At 46.5% G+C, this 3,669-nt stretch overlaps 1 protein-coding gene across 2 annotated transcripts in view; it reads right to left on the bottom strand.

Moving 5' to 3' along the window:
• Positions 1-1,985, bottom strand: part of USP7 (ubiquitin specific peptidase 7) — a 35,210-nt gene extending 33,225 nt beyond the window's left edge. Inside the window, exon 1 of one of the 2 annotated variants that reach the window (XM_007469933.1) lies at positions 1,835-1,985. Coding sequence is in view for 1 of the 2 variants with exons in the window: in XM_007469932.1 (XP_007469994.1) it covers positions 1,835-1,928 (94 nt within the window). In the remaining variant the exon portion in view is untranslated. The remainder of the gene's footprint in view (positions 1-1,834) is intronic. The other variant, XM_007469932.1, reaches the window with a different exon arrangement.
• Between the last annotated feature and the right edge of the window lie 1,684 nt (positions 1,986-3,669).

A 3,669-nucleotide genomic window follows, 5' to 3' on the forward strand; every position in this document is an offset into this window, starting at 1 on the left:
GGGCTGACCAATTTTCCACCCTTCACAGGCCTGGAGACGGTGGTCCAGGCTGGTGGCTGTGAAACGGCAAAAAGCTCCTGGTTGGCCCAGCACGTACATGAGGAACCTGTCCGGCAACAGGCCCTCCCAACCAACTGCCATGGGACCCTTGGAGAAAAGGTTGGGAACTCAAGTCTAGCTCCTAAGGGACTGAATATCCAGTTAAAAAAAGCTTCTCATAAAAATGAGTTAGTTCAACAAGAGGATTAAAAATTTAATTAAGACACGGAAAGTCCCTGGACCAGAATTAAATGATGAAAGCGCCTGATACCACAATCTGTATTAAGCTTCCAGAAATATCCTAAATGATAAGCTGTCTTTATCATCAAGGAAGAAGTGCAAGACTGGCACGTGCGTATATTTATCACTCCACATAAGGTGATCCTGTTCCTGAACTTTATATCCTGCCTAGTTGGAATTTTCCCAATGTATTAACTCTCACTTGGCCAAATATGAACTACAACACTAATTTTTTTGACACACAACAGTTGCAAATACCAATGACAATATGGTACGCCTCAAACACATAGACAAAAAGGTCTCTGATATACTTAAATGTCAAGGAGGGGAGGGGAGCAATTATCATTCCGAAATATATACATGACACCCGGAAAAACAAAAGGAGATCATTTCAATTACTCATGACTGGTAAGCCTTTTGACAACAACCTTGTGATAAGTACCAGCAGCATATTTTAATATATATGTGGCACAAAATACCTTTTTTAAAGAGTGACTTCAGAAACACAAAAGGCTCCCTTGTTTAGTTACAAAGCCTATATTTCCTCCTCTTTTACTGAGGATGCCTGTGCTTACATCCAGCTTTTCTCCCCACAGACTTCCATTTGTGATGTCACAACCCAGAGCTACTGACCCCAAAGAACACTGGCCAATTGCTATGGAAATGATGTGGTGCTGATTTAGCACCTGAATTTCACTCTTGGATGAGAAAACAGAAAATTCCAAATTGTTGGCCTTGGCATTTTCTATCACTTCACAAAGTTTTCTCAAACCTCTCCCCAAAAGGCTGGGTAGAGGGAACCAAACAACCCCATTAAACCCACCTCATGGTCTTCCAACTAAGAGTCTATATGCTGCCACCAGGAGGTACCTGGGCCACGAAGATCCAGCCATGCCCCAGAGTCACTCTCCACTCAGCCCCCCAGATTTCTCCTCAAAAGTCCCAACTAGTGGGCTTCCCTGGTGGTGCAGTGGTTGAGAGTCCGCCTGCCGATGCAGGGGACACGGGTTCGTGCCCCGGTCCGGGAGGATCCCACATGCCGCGGAGCGGCTGGGCCCGTGAGCCATGGCCGCTGAGCCTGCGCGTCCGGAGCCTGCGCTCCGCAACGGGAGAGGCCACAACAGTGAGGGGCCCGCATACCGCAAAAAAAAAAAAAAAAAAAAGTCCCAACTAGTGATACAACCCAGTGAGCAAAACCACGGCTCAGTTAAAAGGGCAGAACACATGGATTACCACAGAGGCCATGGGCCAACACTTGGTCCCTGAATTGGTCAAGCAGAGCCTAACCAGCACATTTTAAGCCCCAGTCTACCAGTTCACCCTGACTTCCAAGTCAAAACCCCCAGACTCCTGCTTGGTCCTCCTCCTCTCCTCTCTCCTGGCACTGAATCCTTTTTAAAGAATATTACATAAAATAGGGGCTACCAAGGTAAATTAGAACACTGATATCTTTCTGCAAGTCCAAATATACTGCAGAAGGACTGTTCAGAAATGGCATATTGGTTCTGAAAATCCATCAGCGGCGTAAGGCCCCCACCCTGAGCTCCTGAATCACCTTCTGGTCCAAGCCCATGGTTCCCTGCCATGTCTGCATGGCTCTGCAGCAGAATCTCCTGGGGCGGGGGCGGGGAGGGTTCTCTTGGCCACATCAGAGTGACTGCACAGAATCTCCAGGAACTCTCCCTCAGAATTCTTTTTTTTTTTTTTTTTTAAAGCTCCCCACAAAATTAGGGTCAGAAGCATAATCAAACAACCTCATCAATTTACACGACCACCTTCAAAACAGAGAGTATCAGTGCGGGGGAAAGAAGTCTGGAGTTACTAGTTCCCTCAGTGTTGATGTAAGTTGCTAGTGGGGGAAACCAGGTGAGGGGTCCATGGGAACACACTCTACTAACTTTACTGTACATCTAAAATTAACCCAAAATTTCAAGTTTATTTTTAAAAAGAGAACATAAGAAACCCTCAAGCCTAAGAGGCAAGGAATATAGCTGATATTAAACTTATACAAGAAAATTTTCAGCATGAAGCATCCATACAAGCATGTCTGAAATTCTCACATAATTAAAGGTAGAGAGAAAGGCAGCTTAGAGCTGAGATACGAAAGAAAGTCTCCCACACAGACACTGGGCGGGTGCACAGAGCACAGCTCTTCAGGAGGGGCCGGCCTGGGAGAGAGGGCTGGCATCTATGCTGGGGCAGGAGCAGCAGAGGAAACACTGGGCACGTGAGAAGGATCTAACGTCTGCTCCCAGGATTTCACAAATAAGTAACTCCCAAGTACTGGTCCCTATTGTGTGCTGGGCGCTGTATAAACATTCTCAGGCAGTGATCATAGCCTAGGATCAGGCAGAGTGAGGTATTTACAGATGGACCCAGGGTCCCGGCTGGACTGAGAGGGATGCTGCCCTGGGCCTGTAAGCTGTGGAGCAGCTACTCTCTTTGCTTTTCCTCCATGAGACAGGAGTGGCCCTTCCCTAAGGAGGACTGCTCACCCTGAAATAAAGTATGTTAGATGGAGCTCCTGAATGAAGCCAGAGGCACCAGTGGGGAAGAAATAAAGAAGGAAGTCCTGAGCAAAGAGGCACAATGCTGTGAAAGGTTCTTTAGCCACAAATACTTTAAAAATGCCTACTCTCACCACTTTGCAAAATTATAGTGCAATATCACAACTGGGAGAGCGACGATATACTGATCCTCCTCCTATTCACTTGCATGCATTTCATGATGTGAGGTCTGTGTGTTCCCCACACTCAAGATACTGAGCAGCCCAGCACAAAGACCCTCAGGTGGCGCTTTTACGGCCACACCCACCTCCCTTCTGTGCCCGCCCCAACCCCCTGGCAATGGCCAATCTTCTCCATATCCACAATCTGCCATTTCAAGAATGGACACAGCGTGTGTAAGTAAGCTTACAGAGCACCTTTTGACACTCAGCACAATTCCCTTGAGACTCATGTCGACAATGCATTCCTTTCTCCTGCTAAGAGGGTTCTGTGGCAAGGACATGCCACTATATGCTCACTCAGATAGCGGCAACGTCCGGGTTGCTTCCAGTTTGGAGGCATTACGAATAAAGCGGCTGTAAACATTTTTGTACAGGTCCTGAGCAAAGAGACAGGTATTTTTACTTCAGGATTTTACAGAATGAATGAAATGCTCACAGAAGCAAGGCAAGGGGTGCAGTGATAAATAAAGGGAAACAGTGACCTACCTGCCTCTGAGTCTAAATAGAAGGAAGGCATTCCCAATGTTCATGTACATACACGTGCACAAGGTACAAGCACTTTTACTAGTCACAATATGTGGATCCCAATTCAGGATCCATACAGATATGCGTACATGGATTTGATTTCGAATAGCACCATACCATTATGTCATGATCTACTC

Source organism: Lipotes vexillifer, unplaced genomic scaffold, assembly GCF_000442215.2.
Source record: "Lipotes vexillifer unplaced genomic scaffold, Lipotes_vexillifer_v1.1 scaffold1120, whole genome shotgun sequence".
Classification (NCBI taxonomy): domain Eukaryota; kingdom Metazoa; phylum Chordata; class Mammalia; order Artiodactyla; family Lipotidae; genus Lipotes; species Lipotes vexillifer.